The 20,812-nt window shown below is 39.7% G+C and overlaps 2 protein-coding genes across 3 annotated transcripts in view; one reads left to right on the plus strand and one right to left on the minus strand.

Annotated features, from left to right (window-relative positions):
- acadvl (acyl-CoA dehydrogenase very long chain) overlaps positions 1-16,512 on the plus strand; it is a 28,894-nt gene extending 12,382 nt beyond the window's left edge. The window contains exons 15-20 of the mRNA XM_010870414.4: positions 1,416-1,513; positions 1,609-1,681; positions 2,390-2,462; positions 7,983-8,055; positions 14,808-14,883; positions 14,967-16,512. Coding sequence (XP_010868716.2) covers positions 1,416-1,513; positions 1,609-1,681; positions 2,390-2,462; positions 7,983-8,055; positions 14,808-14,883; positions 14,967-15,104 — 531 coding nt within the window. The 3' untranslated portion in view covers positions 15,105-16,512. The remainder of the gene's footprint in view (positions 1-1,415; positions 1,514-1,608; positions 1,682-2,389; positions 2,463-7,982; positions 8,056-14,807; positions 14,884-14,966) is intronic.
- Positions 16,513-16,524: 12 nt separating this feature from the next.
- Positions 16,525-20,812, minus strand: part of LOC105010802 (integrin alpha-X) — a 66,423-nt gene continuing 62,135 nt past the window's right edge. Inside the window, exons 27-30 of one of the 2 annotated variants that reach the window (XM_010870418.4) lie at positions 19,406-19,513; positions 17,374-17,472; positions 17,196-17,306; positions 16,525-16,867 (exon numbers count right to left, since the gene is read on the minus strand). In XM_010870418.4, coding sequence (XP_010868720.2) covers positions 16,754-16,867; positions 17,196-17,306; positions 17,374-17,472; positions 19,406-19,513 — 432 coding nt within the window. In that variant the 3' untranslated portion in view covers positions 16,525-16,753. Of the gene's footprint in view, positions 16,871-17,195; positions 17,307-17,373; positions 17,473-19,405; positions 19,514-20,812 lie in introns of both variants that reach the window. The other variant, XM_010870417.4, reaches the window with a different exon arrangement.

The following is a 20,812-nucleotide window of genomic DNA, read 5'->3' on the forward strand; positions in this document are numbered from 1 at the left end:
AAAAACAACCAAATGGCCTTTATCAAAAGTTTACATACCCTTGGATATTTGGCCTTGTTACAGACACAAGGTGACACACACAGGTGGAAATGGCAATTAAAGGTGAATTTCCCACATCAGTGGCTTTTTAAATTTCAATTAGTGTCTGTGTATAAATAATCAATGAGTTTGTTAGCTCTCACGTGGATGCACTGAGCAGGCTAGATAGCCATGGAGCAGAAAACAACTGTCAAAAGACCTGCGTAACAAGGTAATGGGGGATCTCTTGATACCAAGCCATGGTCAGGTAGACCAAGATAGATTTCAGCCAAACCTGCCAGAAGAATTGTTTGGGATACAAAGAAAAACCCACAGGTAAGAAGAGGAGAAATACAGGCTGCTCTGGAAAAAGACGGTGTGGTTGTTTCAAGGAGCACAATACGACAATACTTGAACAGAAATGAGCTGCATGGTCGAGTTGCCAGAAAGAAGCCTTTACTGCGCTAAGAATTGTAATTGTATGCCACAAAAAATGCATGGTTACAATATGCCCAACAACACCTTGACACACCTCACAGCTTCTGGGACAATGCCATTTGGAGTGACAAGACTAAAATAGAGCTTTATGGTCACAACCAAAAGACTTTGCATGACCTGGAGGCATTTTGCCAAGATGAATGGGCAGCTATAGCACCTTTAAAAATGCAGGGCCTCATATACAACTATTACAAAATACTGCATGCTTTCATTGATGCTAAAGTGGGCAATACACTGTATTAAAAACTAAGGTTATGTAGACTCTTGAACATGGGTCAGTTCGTTTTTTTTCTTTGTTGCCATTTTCTGTTCTATGATTGTGCCACTCTGTTATGACCTACAGTTGAATGTGAATCCCATGTGTTTTGCCTGCTCACTCATGTTTTCTTTACAAATGGTACATATAATACCGTGTGCGTGCGTCCGTGCGTGCGTGCGTGCGTGCGTGCGTGCGGCTCTGGAAAAAATTTAAAGACCACTGCACCTTTTTCTTTCTTCTGTGCGTATGTATGTATGTGTGTGTGTGTGTGTGTGTGTGTGTGTGTGTGTGTATATATATACATCTCTGTCTGTCTCCTTGTGGAGGGTGTCAGTGTGTGTCTCCTGGACAACTGTCAAGTCAGCAGTCTTCCCCATGATTGTGGTTGTGTGTACTGAAGGCTAAGAGAGTTAATTAGCTGATTAAAGCTTTCTTGGTTGACTTCTCTGGACTGTAGATTTTTGTATTCTAATATTTTGAGATTTTTTTATTTCCATGAGCTGTAAGCCGTAATCAACAACATTGTAACAAAAAAGTCTTGAAATGTTTCACCTCATGTGTAATGAATCTAGAATATATTTTTTAGATGAACCTGTATATATGTATAAGTGAGTGATGCTGCTCCTCGTATTGTTTCCAGGATGCAGGGAAACACCTGAAGTCTTTGCAGAAAGCCATGAAAAACCCTCTAGGCAATGCAGGGCTGCTGGCCGGAGAGGTGACCAAGAGGGTCAGGAGGTAAGTGTTTAACAGAAGCCCATTAGTCAACACTAACTGATACAACACACCACCTGACTACAATGTCTTTTCTTTTTCTCTTTGGCTCTCCCCAGGAGGGCAGGCCTTAGCACTGGGCTCACCCTGCAAGGATCAATCCATCCGGAACTCTCTTACAGTGGGGATCTGGTGAGTATGCAATACACAGAGAAGTATATAAATCTATTTATATGCATCATTTGGCTAGTTGACACTATCGATGATGAAAATAGTTGGTAACGAATTTCATATTTAATTTGTCAGGTCTAATAAAAAATTAAGATTAGGTATGTAGAAAGAGCAGAGGCTCAGCTACACCAGTGGAAAGACATCTGCAGCTCAAAAACGTAAAAACCCGAACACTGAAGTATGTACACCTATGAGAACATAACTTTTCATGGGGTTTCATTTAGTTTTAGCGTTACTGATACTCATGGATCATGCAATGATTCTCAGAGTCTTTCAGGTAAATGCCATCCCTTGTCTGTCCATTTATTTTAGTGGTGATGTTGTCTATGTACTTAAGCTGAAGCTGTCTGCTATATGATTCTCAGATTATTTATATATATATATATATATATATATATATATATTATTTCTTGTCGTTAGTGTCTGGATTTTACAGGTTCGTTAAGCACACAGTAGAATTATGGTTGAATTCTAAAATGAAAAATGTAACTGTTTAAGTAAAATGAGCATTGTGTATGATGAGACAACAGTTAAAATGTTTTTTAAATAAACAACTGCATTTAATGCTGAAATGTACATTTTGTTTTTATATCCAATTTAATTGAAGTAGTAATTGTGCATTAAGACAGTACAAGAAAGTCTGTTGATTGACATGTCTGTATCTTCCAGGCAGTTAATGCTATCGAGCACTTTGGAGTCACCATCGAGAATATGCTGTTCAAACACGGAAAGAACATCCTACGTGAGTCTAAAATGACCATACTATATAGATGATTCATACAGTCATGTGAATAAGTAAACCCCCTGTGCCTATTTGCACACATGGATTTTTTTGCTTAATTCCAAACACGTTAATTGTCTATCCCAGGTATCCCAATTTAACAACATTTTTTGAAACCATTTTTGTAATTCAAGTAAACTGAAAGCAACTTATGGAACATTATGCAGGTTTAAAGTACACCAATACATTTACTATCACATAAAATGGCAAACATTTTAATCAGGTTCACCAAAATAGGTGCAAATTATAAAAAAAACAGAAAAGGAACCAGGCAAGTCTAGTTCAGCTGGCCCGCTATTTAAAGTGATAAATGTTGTTGCCTTCACTGCATTCAAACCCGGGTCTCCCATGTGAGTGGCTGTGTCTTTAACCACTACACCACAGTGCTATATGTTTGCCAAGTGTTGGTATAGCATCTCGACATTAGATCATTTTGTCAAGCATTAACATCACACCAAGTTTAAGTATTTCGCTAGACACCATCCAGCATTGTGTTAAACTGGCTAACGTTTCTTAAGGTTACCTCCACCACAAAAAGCATCTATGAAATGTATGGCTTTTGCCACAAGCCGTTTTAACAGCTTATTGGCCAGTAATAGGCTTAGTAGTATCTAACTTACTACTTGAACGTAACACAGCCAAAGCTATTTCATGGCGCAAAAACGTTGGTTTATCTTTCATTCATGAATGATATTGATATAACTATCAATATAGGTGACAATAAATAACTTCTTTGTTAGGTGAAAAGACGAGAGAATCGTGGAAACCCCTACTCTTTTACTGTCCAAGGGGTTTTTATCTAGCCTATATTACCCCATATAAATCATGCACGTATGCATACTTTGAAAATGCACCAGAAATAGTTGCAATATAAGCATTCATTTTTTTTTTTTAGGCTTACTATAACATAGCTACTGAAGGTTGCAGCCAGCAAAGTTTTTGTCTATCCTGACCCAAAACATGCACGGATGCGTATTTCGATAAATCCACCAGAAATAGTTGCAACATAATCGTGGAGTTTTATTTTAGGCTTCCTATAATGCAGCTACTGAAGGTTGTAGCTAGTGAAGGTTTTTATCTGGAACAAAGCCTAATGCATAATTTACTTTGACTGTGACTAGTTTCGAACGCGGGACCTATTGGTTGCAGGTCTGCTTCTCTTACCACTATGCTATTTAACAAGTGTCAGCCAGCCAGTCAGTCAGTGACATTCACTCCTGAACAAGTGAACGCTTGTGCGGTCCGACAATTAGCAAGCTACTTGGATGGGCTGGCCTTTCATAAAGATTAGGAACTTGATCTTGTTTGTGTGTAGCAACAAAACATGCAAAGATCAAATTACCTACAATCTGAGGCCATAAGAAGATTACTGATTCCCATGAATCTAGGAGGGGTTACAAAGTATTTTCCAAGCATTTCAATGTACAACCCTGTTGTAATGCCAATGAAAACAGAATGCTATGATGTGCATTAATTTAGCCCAATTAAAAATAGCACAAAGACAACATATCAAATGTTGAAACTGAGAAATGTGATTGTTTTTGGAAAAATTTGGAAAAACCTGCAACAAATTTCAAAACAGGACAGGGGCATGACAGGGGCACTGTGTTGCATCACCTCTTTTAACAAAACTCTGTAAGCATTTGGCTACGTAGGAGACAAATTGCTGTATTTTTGAAAGAGAAATGTATTCCCTTTCTTACTTGATATAAGATTTCAGCTGCTCAGCAGTTCAGGGTCTCCTTTATTGTGTTTTTCGTTTCATAATTCGCCAAGTGTTTTCAATGGGTGACAGGTCTGGACTGCAGTCAGGCCAGTTTAGCCCCCAGACTCTTTACTACGGAGCCATGCTGTTGTAACATGGGCAGAATTTGGTTTGGCATTGTCTTGCTGAAATAAGTAAGGCCTTCCCTGAAAAAGACTGTATGGCCAAAACCTGTTTATATTGTTCAGCATTATTGGTGCCTTTACAGTTGTGCAAGTCACCCATGCCATGTGCACTAATGCACCACCGTACCATCACAGATGCTGGCTTTTGAACTGTGTGCTGATAACAAGCTGGTTGGTCCCTCTCTTCTTTAGCCCGGAGGACGCAGTGTCCAAGATTCCCTAAAATAATTTTACATTTTCATTTGTCAGACAACAGGACAGTTTTCCACTTTGCCTCAGTCCATCTAAAATAAGCTCAGGGCCAGAGAAGGTGGTGGCAGTTCTGGATCTTGTTTTTTATACTGTTAGGTGCGAAAATATTTGGACACACAATTTTCATAATTTTTGCCCTGTACGCCACCACAATGGATTTGAAATGAAACAACCAAGATGCAATTGAAGGGCAGACTTTCAGCTTTAATTCAAGGGGTTGAACAAAAATATCATATGAAATATTTAGGAATCGCATTCATTTTCATACACATTGCCCTTATTTTAGGGGCTCAAATGTAATTGGAGAAGTTAAAACAATCATAAATACATTTTACATTTTTAAGAATACTTTGCAGGCTTTCCTCCTTTGTGATGCTTTGCCAGGCCTTTACTGCAGCTGTCTTCAGTTGTTGTTTGTTAAGTGAAATGCAGTTGTTGTTTGTTAAGTGAAATGCACTCTCGATCGGGTTGAGATCAGGTGATTTACTCGGCCATTGCAGAATATTCCACTTCTTTGGCTTTAAAAAAACACTGGGTTGCTTTCGCAGTATGTTTTGGGTCACTGTCCGTCTTTAAAGTATACACTTCAGTTATTCATCCGGCTCCTTCTGTCTTCTGTCACATCATCAATAAACACTAGTGACCCAGTGCCATTGGAAACCATGCATGTCCATAGCATCACACTGCCTCCACCGTGTTTTACAGATGACGTGGTATGCTTTGGATCATGAGCCGTTTTCAAGCCTTCTCCATACTTTTTTCTTCCCATCATTCTGGTACAGGTTTAGTTTCATCTGTCCAAAGAATGCTGTTCCTGAACTGGGCTGGCTTTTTATAGATGTTTTTTAGTTTTAATCTGGCCTTTTTATTCTTGAGGTTTATGAATGGTTTACATCTTGTGGTGAACCCTCTGTGTTTGCTCTCGTGAGGTCTTCTCTTTATGGTAAACTTGGATAATGATATGCCTACCTCCTGGAGGGTGTTCTTGGCTGGATGTTGTGAAGGTGTTTTTCTTTACCATGGAAAGGATACTATGATTATCCACCACTATTGTCTTCTGTGGACGTCCAGGCCTTTTTGTGTTGCAGAGCTCAACAGTGTGTTTTATTTTTTTCTCAGAACATACCAAACTGTTTATTTGGCCCCTTCTAATGTTCCCGGTATCTCTCTGATGGAATTCTATTTTTTTGCAGCCTAAGGATGGCCTGTTTCACTTGCATTGAGAGCTCCTTTGACCGCATGTTGTGGGTTCACAGCAACAGCTTCCAAATGCAAATGCCACACCTGGAATCAACTCCAGACCTTTAACCTGCTTAATTGATGAATAAATAACGAAGGAATAGCCCGCACCTGTCCATGAAACAGCTTTTGAGTCAATTGTCCAATTACCTTTGAAAAAGTGGGGGCTACATATTAAAGGGCTGTAATTCCTAAACCCTTCCTCCAATTTGGATGTGAATACCCTCAAATTAAAGCTGAGAGAGTGCACTTTAAGCCCATACTCACTTTTGTTGCCAGCGGTTTAGACATTAATGGCTGTGTGTTGTGTTATTTTGAGGGGACAACAAATGCACACTTATACAATCTGTACACTCACTACTTTACATTGTAGCAAAGTGTCATTTCTTCAGTGTTGTCACATCAAATATTTACAAAAATGTGAGGGGTGTAGTCACTTTTATGAGATACTGTATTTTGGTCAACAGACAAAATTACTTGTCAGTGTCTAATTATTTCCGGACCTAACTAGATGGTTGGTATCAGTATGAAGACTGTTAAATGGTTCAGAAATGACATTGTAGATCAGACTCTGTGTGTGTATGCAGAGGACCACAAATCAGATTTTCTTGCAATAACTAGGGGTTCCCCAGTTTTCCATTTTAGTACCTTTTCTGTTCTCTATTTGTATAAATTACATGTTTAAGCAAAAAATGCTTTTTTTTTTTTTAAGCAAAAATATGCTTGTGCTGTGCTGATGACACTATCATGTATACGCATGCTCCCTCCGTAGCACAAGTGCAAGAGCTTCAGACTGCATTTTAGTCAAACTGATATGCTGAGTTTAAAATTGGTTTTAAATTCTCAGAACACAAAGTTTATGGTATTTTCAAAAACTTGCTTGATGAATCTTACATTTTTACATCTGATGGTAAATCGATTGAAAGGGTGCCCCCTTAAAAGTACTTGGTTATATGGATAGAAAACAAGCTTTTATTCAATGTCCATACTGCTAATCTAGTTAGGAAGCTTCAAGTGAAGATACAAAATAGTGATTTCCGATAGAGAATTGTGTCTGTTTTATATGCAGTGCCGCCTGAGGGCCCGAAGAACATGGCCTTCCAAAATTGGTTTTCGGCCTTGTCCATTGCATACAGAGATTTCTCTGGATTATCTGAATCTTTTAATGATATTATGTATCATAGATGATGAGATACCCAAACTCTTTGCAATTTTACTTTGAGAAATGTTATTCTTAAATTTTTTGCAATATTTGCCCACGCAGTCTTCTCAAAGAGTGGCGAACCCCTCCCCATCCTCTCTAGAATGATCTTTTAATACCCAATCATGCTAATTAGAGTCAATCATGAGTTCCATATTGCACCAGAGAATTCTTGAGAATGTGAGATCATTTATGAAAAAGCTGAAGCTGAACCAAACCTGGATCTTGCAACAGGACAGTGCACGTAACACACTAGCAAAGTTACAACAGAATGGCTCCAAATGAAGAAATGGAGGATGATCAAATGGCTGAGTCAATGCACCGATCTCAGTACTCTCAAAATGCTCTAGGGGGACTTGAAGCTTGCAAGAAAGCCCTCAAATGAAACAGTTGAAGTAGTAGTGTAAAGAAGGGTGGTCAGAAAATCTTAAAGAGACAGCTAGACAGTTGCAAGAAATTGTGACATTAAGTTAATTCAGCCAAAGGGGGGAAACAACAGCTGTTAAAGTTAGGGGTGTACTTGTTTTTTCCCACAATGTGAAAATGCATTTTGATGTGTAAATTATTTTGAAGTATAATTTGTGTCATTTCTTAAATTAGGTTATCTTTATCTGTCAATAGTTTTGAAGTGAAGATTACATATACTTTATGCCCAAAAAAGAAACTTTTCCAGGGATGTACTTACGTTTCACATTAATACAGTCATGTGAAAAAGTATGTGGCCAATTTATGTATTCATGAAGAAAGAAAATGCACTGACCATCAATTGGTTTGGAAAATTGTTTTCCATTTTGCAAATAATATGTAGGTGTGTACAGTAAATGCTGCATAATTGGTAATGTTTTGCAGCAAGCTGAACACTCCTGATTTCTTAAGTTATTTTTACCTTTTCATTACAGATGAACAGTTTGTGCTGAAGAGAGTGGCGGACAGTGCCATCGACCTGTATGCTATGATTGTTGTTCTGTCAAGGTAATACCGATTCACATACACACATACTTATTACCATATCTTTTTTATTGTAATATGCTGAATATTAGCACCTGTGAGTCACTTTCTGTCTTTGTCTACAATCTCAAAATCTTCTAACTAAAACAGATATGGTAACACCTTAGATGTTTGCAAACCTTGCAAATATACGCTAATCATAAAATGTGAAAATTAAACAACAGCTGGCCAACCTGACTATTTTCACTGGTTTACGCATGTGGGGTTATTGGAGAAAATGGAATTGTAGGCTTTGGTATGCATTTCCTTTCAGGAGGATTGAGACTTCACCAACCAGAATTCCCAGTTGTTAACGTGTGTGTAACTGGAACTTAATGACATACAGTGGGTAGAACAAGTATTTGATACATTGCCGATTTTGCAGGTTTTCCCACTTACAAAGCATGTAGAAGTTTGTAATTTTTTTCATAGGTACTCTTCAACTGTGAGTGACGGAATCTTAAACAGAAATCTAGAAAATCACATTGTATGATTTTTAAGTAATTAATTTGCATTTTATTGCAGGACATAAGTATTTGATACACCAGAAAAGCAGAACTTAATATTTGGTACAGAAACTTTGTTTGAAATTACAGACATCATACGTTTCCTGTAGTTCTTGATCAAGTTTGCTCACACTGCAGCAGGGATTTTGGCCCACTCCTCCAGATCCTGGGCAATACGGACTTTCAGCTCCCTCCAAAGAATTTCTATTGGGTTCAGGTCTGGAGACTGGCTAAGCCACTCCAGGACCTTGAGATGCTTCTTACGGAGCCACTCCTCAGTTGCCCTGGCTGTGTGTTTCGGGTCGTTGTCATGCTGGAAGACCCAGCCACAACCAATCTTCAATGCTCTTTCTGATAGAAGGAGGTTGTTGGCCAAGATCTCACGATACATGGCCCCATCCATCCTCCCCTCAATACGGTGCTGTCATCCTGTCCCCTTTGCAGAAAAGCATCCCCAAAGAATGGTGTTTTCAACTCCATGCTTCACGGTTGGGATGGTGTTCTTCGGGTTGTACTCATCCTTCTTCTTCCTCCAAACACAGCGAGTGGAATATAGACCAAAAAGCTCTATTTTTGTCTCATCAGACCACATGACCTTCTTCCATTCCTCCTCTGGATCATCCAGATGGTCATTGGCAAACTTCAGACGGGCCTGGACATGCGCTGGCTTGAGCAGGGGGGACCTTGCGTGCACTGCAGGATTTTAATCCATGACGCTGTAGTGTGTTACTAATGGTTTTTTTTTGAGCCTGTGTTCCCAGCTCTCTTCAGGTCATTGACCAGGTCCTATTCACTTTGTCTTAATACAGCTTTGATGGACCTTATTGTGCACTTTTGGTTTTGGTAAATGAGTCACACCAAAATATATATTTTTAATAATTTCTGACTAAAAAACCTTTTTACGCATCATGGTGTCACATTATACTTTCTGACAATGTGACTATTTTGCAATAGCAGTTTCTCTGTGCTGACAGCAAGTTCTCACAATTTCTCACTCTTTATCTATGCAATCATCAGTCTTGCAAGAGTTCTAGTGGCCTTTGTCTTTCACCAGGAATTCTCTGAAGTGAGAAAAATAATATTGAACCCATATGAACTGGTACACAATAAATGTATTATGAAACATACCTATACACCACCATTTAAAAGCTTGGGGTCTCTTATAAATGGCCTTGTTTTCAATGAAAACATACATGAAATGAGTTTGATTAGGAAATGTAGCAAAATGAATAGGAAATAATTATTTTTAATTGAAGTAAGGATTGTGTCCTTTGCTTTTGTCAAAGAATCCTCCATTTGCAGCTATTACAGCCTTTCAGACCTTTGGCACTGTAGTTGTACATTTTTGAGGTCATCTGAATACATTTCATTCTATGCTTCCTAAAGCGCCTCCCAGTAGTTGGATTGGCTTGATGGGCACTTCTTACGTACCATACGGTCAAGCTTCTCCCACAACAGCTCAGTAGGGTTGAGATCCGGTGACTGTGATTGTCACATTATAGACAGAATTCCAGCTGACTGCTTCTTCCCTAAACAGTTCTTGCATAGTTTGGAGCTGTGCTTTGGGTGATTGTCCTGTTATAGGAGGAACTTGGCTCCAATCAAGTGCTGTCTACTGGGTGGTGTTGCAAAATGGCCTGGTGTTACAAAATGGAGTGATAGCCTTCCTTCTTCAAGATCCCCTATACCCTATATAAATCTCCCACTTTACCACCACCAAAGCACCCCCAGACTGTTACATTGCCTCCACCATGCTTGACAGATGTCGTCACACACTCCTCCAGCATTTTTTCATGTGGTCTGTTTCTCACGAATGTTCTTGTTTGTGATGGGCAGACCTTAAACTTAGATTAATCCACTCCTCAGTTGCCCTGGCTGTGTGTTTCGGGTCGTTGTCATGCTGGAAGACCCAGCCACAACCAATCTTCAATGCTCTTTCTGATAGAAGGAGGTTGTTGGCCAAGATCTCACGATACATGGCCCCATCCATCCTCCCCTCAATACGGTGCTGTCATCCTGTCCCCTTTGCAGAAAAGCATCCCCAAAGAATGGTGTTTTCAACTCCATGCTTCACGGTTGGGATGGTGTTCTTCGGGTTGTACTCATCCTTCTTCTTCCTCCAAACACAGCGAGTGGAATATAGACCAAAAAGCTCTATTTTTGTCTCATCAGACCACATGACCTTCTTCCATTCCTCCTCTGGATCATCCAGATGGTCATTGGCAAACTTCAGACGGGCCTGGACATGCGCTGGCTTGAGCAGGGGGGACCTTGCGTGCACTGCAGGATTTTAATCCATGACGCTGTAGTGTGTTACTAATGGTTTTCTTTGAGCCTGTGTTCCCAGCTCTCTTCAGGTCATTGACCAGGTCCTATTCACTTTGTCTTAATACAGCTTTGATGGACCTTATTGTGCACTTTTGGTTTTGGTAAATGAGTCACACCAAAATATATATTTTTAATAATTTCTGACTAAAAAACCTTTTTACGCATCATGGTGTCACATTATACTTTCTGACAATGTGACTATTTTGCAATAGCAGTTTCTCTGTGCTGACAGCAAGTTCTCACAATTTCTCACTCTTTATCTATGCAATCATCAGTCTTGCAAGAGTTCTAGTGGCCTTTGTCTTTCACCAGGAATTGTCTGAAGTGAGAAAAATAATATTGAACCCATATGAACTGGTACACAATAAATGTATTATGAAACATACCTATACACCACCATTTAAAAGCTTGGGGTCTCTTCTAAATGGCCTTGTTTTCAATGAAAACATACATGAAATGAGTTTGATTAGGAAATGTAGCAAAATGAATAGGAAATAATTATTTTTAATTGAAGTAAGGATTGTGTCCTTTGCTTTTGTCAAAGAATCCTCCATTTGCAGCTATTACAGCCTTTCAGACCTTTGGCACTGTAGTTGTACATTTTTGAGGTCATCTGAATACATTTCATTCTATGCTTCCTAAAGCGCCTCCCAGTAGTTGGATTGGCTTGATGGGCACTTCTTACGTACCATACGGTCAAGCTTCTCCCACAACAGCTCAGTAGGGTTGAGATCCGGTGACTGTGATTGTCACATTATAGACAGAATTCCAGCTGACTGCTTCTTCCCTAAACAGTTCTTGCATAGTTTGGAGCTGTGCTTTGGGTGATTGTCCTGTTATAGGAGGAACTTGGCTCCAATCAAGTGCTGTCTACTGGGTGGTGTTGCAAAATGGCCTGGTGTTACAAAATGGAGTGATAGCCTTCCTTCTTCAAGATCCCCTATACCCTATATAAATCTCCCACTTTACCACCACCAAAGCACCCCCAGACTGTTACATTGCCTCCACCATGCTTGACAGATGTCGTCACACACTCCTCCAGCATTTTTTCATGTGGTCTGTTTCTCACGAATGTTCTTGTTTGTGATGGGCAGACCTTAAACTTAGATTAATCCACTCCTCAGTTGCCCTGGCTGTGTGTTTCGGGTCGTTGTCATGCTGGAAGACCCAGCCACAACCAATCTTCAATGCTCTTTCTGATAGAAGGAGGTTGTTGGCCAAGATCTCACGATACATGGCCCCATCCATCCTCCCCTCAATACGGTGCTGTCATCCTGTCCCCTTTGCAGAAAAGCATCCCCAAAGAATGGTGTTTTCAACTCCATGCTTCACGGTTGGGATGGTGTTCTTCGGGTTGTACTCATCCTTCTTCTTCCTCCAAACACAGCGAGTGGAATATAGACCAAAAAGCTCTATTTTTGTCTCATCAGACCACATGACCTTCTTCCATTCCTCCTCTGGATCATCCAGATGGTCATTGGCAAACTTCAGACGGGCCTGGACATGCGCTGGCTTGAGCAGGGGGGACCTTGCGTGCACTGCAGGATTTTAATCCATGACGCTGTAGTGTGTTACTAATGGTTTTCTTTGAGCCTGTGTTCCCAGCTCTCTTCAGGTCATTGACCAGGTCCTATTCACTTTGTCTTAATACAGCTTTGATGGACCTTATTGTGCACTTTTGGTTTTGGTAAATGAGTCACACCAAAATATATATTTTTAATAATTTCTGACTAAAAAACCTTTTTACGCATCATGGTGTCACATTATACTTTCTGACAATGTGACTATTTTGCAATAGCAGTTTCTCTGTGCTGACAGCAAGTTCTCACAATTTCTCACTCTTTATCTATGCAATCATCAGTCTTGGAAGAGTTCTAGTGGCCTTTGTCTTTCACCAGGAATTGTCTGAAGTGAGAAAAATAATATTGAACCCATATGAACTGGTACACAATAAATGTATTATGAAACATACCTATACACCACCATTTAAAAGCTTGGGGTCTCTTATAAATGGCCTTGTTTTCAATGAAAACATACATGAAATGAGTTTGAATAGGAAATGTAGCAAAATGAATAGGAAATAATTATTTTTAATTGAAGTAAGGATTGTGTCCTTTGCTTTTGTCAAAGAATCCTCCATTTGCAGCTATTACAGCCTTTCAGACCTTTGGCACTGTAGTTGTACATTTTTGAGGTCATCTGAATACATTTCATTCTATGCTTCCTAAAGCGCCTCCCAGTAGTTGGATTGGCTTGATGGGCACTTCTTACGTACCATACGGTCAAGCTTCTCCCACAACAGCTCAGTAGGGTTGAGATCCGGTGACTGTGATTGTCACATTATAGACAGAATTCCAGCTGACTGCTTCTTCCCTAAACAGTTCTTGCATAGTTTGGAGCTGTGCTTTGGGTGATTGTCCTGTTGTAGGAGGAACTTGGCTCCAATCAAGTGCTGTCTACAGGGTGGTGTTGCAAAATGGCCTGGTGTTACAAAATGGAGTGATAGCCTTCCTTCTTCAAGATCCCCTATACCCTATATAAATCTCCCACTTTACCACCACCAAAGCACCCCCAGACTGTTACATTGCCTCCACCATGCTTGACAGATGTCGTCACACACTCCTCCAGCATCTTTTCATGTGGTCTGTTTCTCACGAATGTTCTTGTTTGTGATGGGCACACCTCAAACTTAGATTAATCTGTCCATAACACTTTTTTCCAATCTTCCAGTGTGTGTTCTTTTGCCCATTTTAATATTTTCTTTTTTTTGGCCAGTCTGAGACATGGCTTTTTCATCTCAACTCTAACTAGAAGGACAGCATCTCTCGAGTAGCCTCTTCACTGTTGATGTTGAGACTGGTGTTTTGCAGATACTGTTTAATGAAGTTGCCAGTTGAGGGCCAGTGAGGCGTCTATTTCTCAAACTAGACACTACAAAATATCTGTGCTCTTAGTTGTGTGAGAGCCAGTTTTCACTGTTCTGTGAAGGGAGTAGTACACAGCATTGACAATTTCTTATATGGAATAGCCTTACAAGTCTCAGAAGAAAGTTATTTGTTTCTGGCCATTTTGAGCCTGTAATCGAACCCACAATTGCTGATGCTCCAGATATTCAACTAGTCTAAAGAAGGACAGTTTTATTGCTTCTTTAATCTGCAATGTCTACTTTGTATTTCTGTTACATTTTATTTTAATGGACAAAAAACAGGGATATTTCTAAGTTACCCCAAACATTTAAACCGGAAAGTGTATATAAGATGTTTTTCACCTTTCTCTATTACTTGTCAACATTTTACATTTGTGACCACTATCAACATTTCATCAAAGTGGATCTATGTATATTCATATATTTAACACTGTGCTCAAGGTGATTTATCTAACAAAAACACTTTCATTTCAGTCTTACATACTGTCATCTTTGCATAAAACATTTTCTAATCACTGCCCATTGAATAAAAAGTTTAACCTAGAGCCCCTAATGATGCAGTTCACCCCATGAGAGAACCAAACTGTGCTTGATTGAAAGAGAAGCTTCTGCTGCATTCTCTATATGATTATTAAAACGGTGGGAAATTAATCAATATGTAATATTGGCATAAAAGGCAATTTTGCACCTGGAATCAGGCACCATCTGCTCTGCTGTATTGGGTGCTTATTGTCCATTGATATGTTGAAGGGGCCACTTTGAGACCTTAGGGAGAATTACAACTTGCTGTGATGTCTCCCAATAGCATTTTGTGCATCATTCAGGAGGTAAAAGTACACATTATTCAAAAGGGATATATGCATTCTAAATGTTACTACTTCTAGCTGTGTACTATTTTGTAACAATGTGTATATATTTCTAGTATGAATTGCAAGGGGGAAGAATGGTTACTCACTCACCTTCTCTCACTCTCTCAGGGCATCCCGGTCTCTGAGTCAGGGTCATGCCTCTGCCCAGCATGAGAAAATCCTGTGTGAGACCTGGTGTGTTGAGGTAAGTGTATCGCTCTCACATGAACTCTCACGCCCCAACCCCAGTTCGACCCCTACTCACCTGTTCTTCTCGGTTCCCCTCAGGCCAATGACAGGATCATGAAGAATGTCAGAGACCTGAAGTCTAATTCCACCACCCAGATCTTCAAGAACATAAAGGCTATTTCCGCTGCCATGGTGGAGAACGGAGGCACAGTCTCCCCTCACCCACTGGGCTTCTAAACCAAATCGTCAAAACATTTACTGCTGTGTATACTGCTCACAGAACAATGCTTGTTTTCAATAGGTACTAAACAGGGAAAATATGCAGAAATTGTGAGGGACGACCTTGACTAGAAAACAGCTCTTTCTTTTTTAGTTGCAAAATGTTTAGCTTTTGGGTGCCCTATAGAACGCTACCCCATCCGTACATCTGTCCACGGTGCATCACAAGCCAGAAGTCTCAAGTCCCTGTGTGGTTTTGACAGTCAACTGTTAATCTTTATTCATGGCCTTTAAAACAAATGATAATTTACCTTAGTCTTGATTTCTATCCAGGATATAGTTTGGAACAAACAATGTATATTTTAGGGTGCATGTTGGTACAAATGTCATGTTCACAAACACTTGGAAGAATGTGGAAGTTGGTTTTGAGAAGTGTTTTTAGTAAGTTGAGGTTTTGTTTGTGAGGAAGGATCAATTCCTGGAATTTGTTCTCTTCAAATCAAAACTTTCGGTTCTTTGACTAAATAGTTTCTAACATTGTGTTGTACTTACAAATGGCCTACGTCTGATAAAGACTGGAAAGAGAGCAGAGTGCCATTATTAATCTGCCATTTGGCTGTCTCCTTGTAGTTTGTTGAATGTCCCAACATTTGACAGTTGTATGGACTCCAGTCCCAAACTAGACAGCCCCTAAGCACTTACCTTCACTGGATGCTGGATTCCATCACTGGATGCTGGATTCCATCTTAACTGATGGTAGGGTGGTAGGGTTTAGTGGTTGTCTACTATGCAGTGGTCCACTCAGTTCTCATTGTGAAGTGTATACCTTGTTCTCGGGTTAATATGGAAAGTCTGCAAAATCCATATGCAGTAAACCCTTTTGACTCCTGCAGCAATAGTAGCGCAACACACAAACTCAGCGGCTTAATACACACCCGTGCCTGATATGTTTTTGCCCTTTTTGGCCTTGCCCTTGAGTTTCTAAACTCAAACACTGTCCAGTGAAAACCTCACTTTTACATTTTCTGATAATGGTGTTGACTCCTGCGATGGTCCTTTTTGTGACAAAGCGTGTATTGGAGCAGGAAAAACACCAGTACTTCTGAAAAATTTTCTGAAAGAGATTGGACTGATTAATCAGCAAGTAAGGATGAGCTGCTGAATCTGCATTCTACACACATTTCAAGAAGTGTTCACATTCATACACCCCCACTGTTACTATTAAGAACAGCTTCAATAATGCAAGGAAAATTACTCGTAATAACCAATCAAATTTAATGAAGTCTAGAAACACTGGACAGTTAAATTAAAGCATTGGTCCCAGCATGCAGTTGCTAAATCAGTACCATAATCAGTAGGGATTGGCTTGTGGCTATCATGTTAATGTCTGAATTAATGTAGCATTGATAATAAAGGAAGAACTTTGCGTTTGCTCAAATTTTTATACTCATTTTTAATACATATTGGAGAACTTGCAAACAATTTTCCATAAAGCAAAAGATACATCTGTAAGGGAAATGAGACTGTACAAATATACCTTGGGGAAATTTGTAAAACCCATTTGTGTCTCTTTCCTGACAGATTCACATTGGTCTTGTCACAGTATAAATAAAGAGTAGCACGATCATTTGACCAGGTGACTGCACCAGAGGCGGGGAAGGACTGTGTTACAGGGTGGTCTCCCTTTGTGAAGTACTGTCAGCGGTCAGACTGAGTTTGTCGTCGGGGGCTGCACTGTCCATTACACCATCATTGGGCATTTCTTTGCTCTTGAAAAACCCCTTCTGGAAAAAAGTTTGTAGTACAATGTATTCACAATATTGTATTATAATGTACTAATGTGGTATAGTGGGATAGAAGGTAGATTCTCAAGAGTTAATAAGGAGCTTTTAAAAACCTCCCCAGTCTCCATAGAGATGGGCAGAGGAAATATCGGTTTAAAATATCAAATTATAATGTGTTAATGTCTTAGTTGTATCCTCTATCCGTCTCAGGTTTCACCCTCCCTCCTTCCCACTCCAAAACCAGACAGAAGACTTAGAGGTCAAGGTTAGAATTGCAACGGGATATGCATGCTGAAGCTAGGGTTGGAGGATCAAATTGTCTCACCTTGTAGAGAACCCAAGAAACGACTGCCAGTGTCAACAGTGAAAACCCAACACTGAGGGTAGCGATAAGGGCAGCAGAGGATTCAGGTGCGGTCTCCAAGATGGAAAGAATCTAGAAGAGAAACAATAGTGTGAGTGGAAGAGTGAGAATAACAGTGGTTTTTAAACAATTTACTCACCGTTACACTCTGGAAACCAATAGCTGGGTATTCTGCATAAATGGTCTGGTTGAAAGACAGCGAACCCCAACTCGCCAGCTCTACCTGCACTCTTGAGAACTGTGAACAAAACAACACTAGTGAAACTGGAGCACAAGTCATAACATGAAAAGATTTAAAACTGGAACCACAATTTATGAATAGATTGGAAAAAGGATCACAACTACAAACAAGAATACACCTGAAATTAAGAGCTCTTCATATTGTAAATAAATACAAGTGAAACTAGACGACAACTCAACATGAATACACATGAAACTGGATTGCAAATTCAAATGTGTGAATCTCGTCTGCTTGACAATGATATGTAGTGCATTTGGGAAGTATTCAAACCTATTCACTTTTCTCACGTTTGTTACATTACAGCTTTGATCTGAAATGGATCAGATTGATGGGGAAAACAAATCTACTCACAAAACTCCATAATGACCAAGCCAAAACAATTTTAGAAGTGTACAAAAAATACAATTTACATTAACAAAAGTATTTAGACTGATTCACTCAATACTTTTTGAATCACTTTGGCAGGGTGTTTGGCAGCCTTGAGTGTTCTTGTGCATGCCATGGACTTACAGGATTGGCAGGACCTGTACTTGGGGATTTTCTCCCATTCTTCTCTGCAGATCCTCTGAAGCTCTGTCACGTTGGATGGGAAGTGTCGCTGCACAACCATTTTAAATTCTCTTCCGACATGTTCGATAGGGTTCAAGTCCAGGCCCTGGCTGGGCCACCAAAGTTGTCCCGAAAGACACTCCTTTGTTTTTCTTTGGCTGTATATATAGGGTTGTTGTCCTCTTGGAAGGTGTCCTTTCACCCTTCCTCTGAGCTAGATCCACCCAGCATTATGCTGCCACCACCCTGCTTCACCATAGGGATGGTATTGGATAGGCAATGAGTAATGCCTGGTTTCCTCAAGATGATGCTTGACATTCAGGCCAAAGCATTCAATCTTGGTTTCACCAGATCAGAGCATCTTGTTTATCATTGTCTGAGAGTTGTTTAGGTGCCTGTTGGCAAACTCCAAGTGGCCTGTCATGTGCCTTTAATTGAAAAATGGCTGCTGTTTGGTGACTGTTTTTTATTTTTCAATACATTTGCAATAAAATATAAAAACCTGTTTTTGCTTGGTCATTATGGGGTAGTGTGTAGATTGATGAGGAAATGAGCAGTTCTCAAACCTGAATCACAGGACCAGCAGACATTTAACATTTTTGTTTCAACCCTGAACTAGCTCATCTGATTTACAGTATCTCACAGAAGTGAGTACACCCCTCACATTTTTGCAAATATTTGATTATATCTTTTCATGTGACAACACTGAAGAAATGACAATTTGCTACAATGTAAAGTAGTGAGTGTACAGCTTGTATAACAATGTAAATTTGCTGTCCCCTCAAATTCCAAATTGGGCCCAATTAGCCATTTTCCCTCCCCAGTGTCATGTGACTCATTAGTGTTACAAGGTCTCAGGTGTGAATGGGGAGCAGGTGTGTTGAATTTGGTGTTATCGCTCTCACACACCCTCATACTGGTCACTGGAAGTTCAACATGGCAACTCAAGGCAAAGAACTCTCTGAGGATCTGAAAAAAATAATGATTGACTCTTTGGGCCCAATTTGGACATTTTCACTTAGGGGTGTAGTCCCTTTTGTTGCCAGCGGTTTAGACATTAATGGCTGTGTGTTGAGTTATTTTGAGGGGACAGCAAATTTACACTGTTATACAAGCTGTACACTCACTACTTTACATTGTAGCAAAGTGTAATTTCTTCAGTGTTGTCACATGAAAAGATAAAATCAAATATTTGCAAAAATGTGAGGAGTGTACTCACTTTTGTGAGATATTGTACCTAATCCAGGGAGTGATAATTAGCTCACAAATTCAATCTGGTGTGTTGGTGCTGGAAAAGTAAAAAAATAAAATAAACACTGTACAATATTTAAACACCTACATACTCTATTTAAAACATAAGAATGCTAAATTAAGGAAATACCTCTGTTTTTCTACTGATATTCCCAAAAAATCTTATGATGGTTGGCTGACTGCTGGTTGACAGTCCTATGGTGCAGCCAATCAGATGACAGATGACTCCACGACATTGCTGGGGTAGATCAATTTAGAAAGGTTATAGTGATAATGACTGAACTTCTAATGACAATATTAATCTTTGATCACACTGCAGGACTAAACGCTGAAATCTTTTATATTTTTTAATTTGGAATACTGACTGTTCAAACAGCATTTCCAATTGACCAAATTGGATGTCTAAGCTGACATTGCAGTGGTAGTTGTCATAGTTATAAGACATTGCACATGCAGTTTGATTATGTTGGACAATGACATGTTACAGTGAATGACAGAAAAAGCACTTCGGGCCAAATAAATCAGAAAAGGCCACATGCAGGGTGTCATTAGGCCTGGGCGTCTGGGGCTATAGCCATGGATCTCAAATTATTCATGTTTTTTCCACAAAAAAATCAATTCATGTGTATTTCTGATCATGCATTAAAGCCCTCAAAAATAATATGATATTGTTGATTAGAAGATGCAAATGTTTTGGGTCTTCTGTGTGTCATTCAAGCAGCACATCTAATTCACTCTATTTGGCACGTGCAGATTTCTTTGTGAGCCCGCCATGAAAGAGAGTGAGGGCACCAGTTACAGGGCTTGTCATTGTTGGCATCAGATTCTGATGGCTATATACAATAATTTTTTTAAGAGTGTTATAAGAAGTACAGCTAAAGAGTCAATGTCTGATTGACAATGTATAATTAAAGGCAGCTAGAATGTACATGTAAAAAATGTATTGTGATCCTAGCAATGCCTCTGTTCACATATACAGTGGGGAGAACAAGTATTTGATACACTGCCGATTTTGCAGGTTTTCCCACTTACAAAGCATGTAGAGGTCTGAAATTCTTATCATAGGTACTCTTCAACTGTGAGTGACAGAATCTAAAACTAAAATCCAGAAAATCACATTGTATGATTTTTAAGTTGCATTTTATTGCATGACATAAGTATTTGATACATCAGAAAAGCAGAACTTAATATTTGGTACAGAAACCTTTGTTTGCAATTAGAGATCATACGTTTCCTGTAGTTCTTGACCAGGTTTGCACACACTGCAGCAGGGATTTTGGCCCACTCCTCCATACAGACCTTCTCCAGATCCTTCAGGTTTCGGGGCTGTCGCTGGGCAATACGGACTTTCAGCTCCCTCCAAAGATTTTCTATTGGGTTCAGGTCTGGAGACTGGCTAGGCCACTCCAGGACCTTGAGATGCTTCTTACGGAGCCACTCCTTAGTTGCCCTGGCTGTGTGTTTCGGGTCGTTGTCATGCTGGAAGACCCAGCCACGACCAATCTTCAATGCTCTTACTGAGGGAAGGAGGTTGTTG

Source organism: Esox lucius, chromosome 7 (assembly GCF_011004845.1).
Source record: "Esox lucius isolate fEsoLuc1 chromosome 7, fEsoLuc1.pri, whole genome shotgun sequence".
Taxonomy (NCBI): Eukaryota; Metazoa; Chordata; class Actinopteri; order Esociformes; family Esocidae; genus Esox; species Esox lucius.